Source organism: Austrofundulus limnaeus, unplaced genomic scaffold (assembly GCF_001266775.1).
Source record: "Austrofundulus limnaeus strain Quisiro unplaced genomic scaffold, Austrofundulus_limnaeus-1.0 Scaffold3167, whole genome shotgun sequence".
Taxonomy (NCBI): domain Eukaryota; kingdom Metazoa; phylum Chordata; class Actinopteri; order Cyprinodontiformes; family Rivulidae; genus Austrofundulus; species Austrofundulus limnaeus.
Window position 1 is genome coordinate 2,960 of NW_013955569.1, and position 1,055 is coordinate 4,014.

Consider the following 1,055-nt stretch of genomic DNA (forward strand, 5'->3'; position numbering starts at 1 on the left):
GTACAGGTGGACCTGCAGCCTTTAACACCTGTACAGGTGGACCTGCAGCCTTTAAGACCTGTACAGGTGGACCTGCAGCCTCCACTAATGACTGTCCTGAAGGTGGAACACCTGGACGTGGTCTCACCTGTGGGCTGCAGTCGAGCCAGCCTCCTCTGCAGCGCTCTCTGTCGGTTCAGTTCGATCAGTTTGAGCTGCTCCTCTGTCAGGGAGGGGGTGCTGGCAGCAGGAGGGGCCAGCGTGGAGTGCACGTTATCGGAGCTCTCACCGCTGAAGACATCAAAGTCCTGGAAGGTCAGAAACTCGGGCGGCACTTCCTCCTCACCTGTAAACGTAGCAGAAAGCTGCTGTTGAAGCTGAGAGCTGAGAGGAGCAGAAGTTTCTCCTCTTACCCTCTCTGTCCTGGAAGTCCTGCTGCGCCACAGGCATGTCCAGTCGTATTCGCTTCAGGCAGGTCTGCAGGGACAGAGGAACTGTTACAACCTGCTCTGGATCTGCTCACCTGAGCAGCTGCAGCTGCGTCTCACCTGAACTTCCCTCTTGGCGCCGAGTTTCTCCACCTTCTCGATGAAATCTTCAAACTGCAGCTTGGGGAAGAGCCGGTGGGCCCAGTTCTCCATCCTCAGCATCAGCAGGCGCAGGTCCTCAGCCTGACGGGTCCGAAACAAACACTGTTGACTCATTTCATCTAAACTAAATATTAACAACAACAACAAACAGGTTAAACACACAACATGTGTGACTCTTCAGGATGAAGGCTCAGTTCTGATTAAAGGATGTTCTGAGGCTGGATCAGACCGGATCAGGACCAGATTAAAAGAAGAGGTCCAGACTAACAGTTCTCACCTCGTGTCCTTTGCCTTTAAAATGAACGTTGTGGAACAGTGGGCGCAGAGCAGGAAGTCCTCTGTCTGAGGTCAGTCTGAGGACAAACAGGCATCAGAACAGTTGGCACCGTTTTATTATTTACAGAAACTCATCAGTTTTATAACTAAATTACAAAAACACTGTTTTAAATACATTATTAGAGTTGTGGACGCAGCACTCTTCTAATC

General features: G+C 51.0%; 1 protein-coding gene across 1 annotated transcript in view; it reads right to left on the reverse strand.

The window, feature by feature from the left end:
- Nucleotides 1-1,055, reverse strand: part of tipin (timeless interacting protein) — a gene marked incomplete at its 5' end in the record, with an annotated part of 6,974 nt that overhangs the window by 2,956 nt on the left and 2,963 nt on the right. The window contains 4 exon segments of the mRNA XM_014000490.1: nucleotides 128-325; nucleotides 393-456; nucleotides 528-650; nucleotides 847-922. Coding sequence (XP_013855944.1) covers nucleotides 128-325; nucleotides 393-456; nucleotides 528-650; nucleotides 847-922 — 461 coding nt within the window.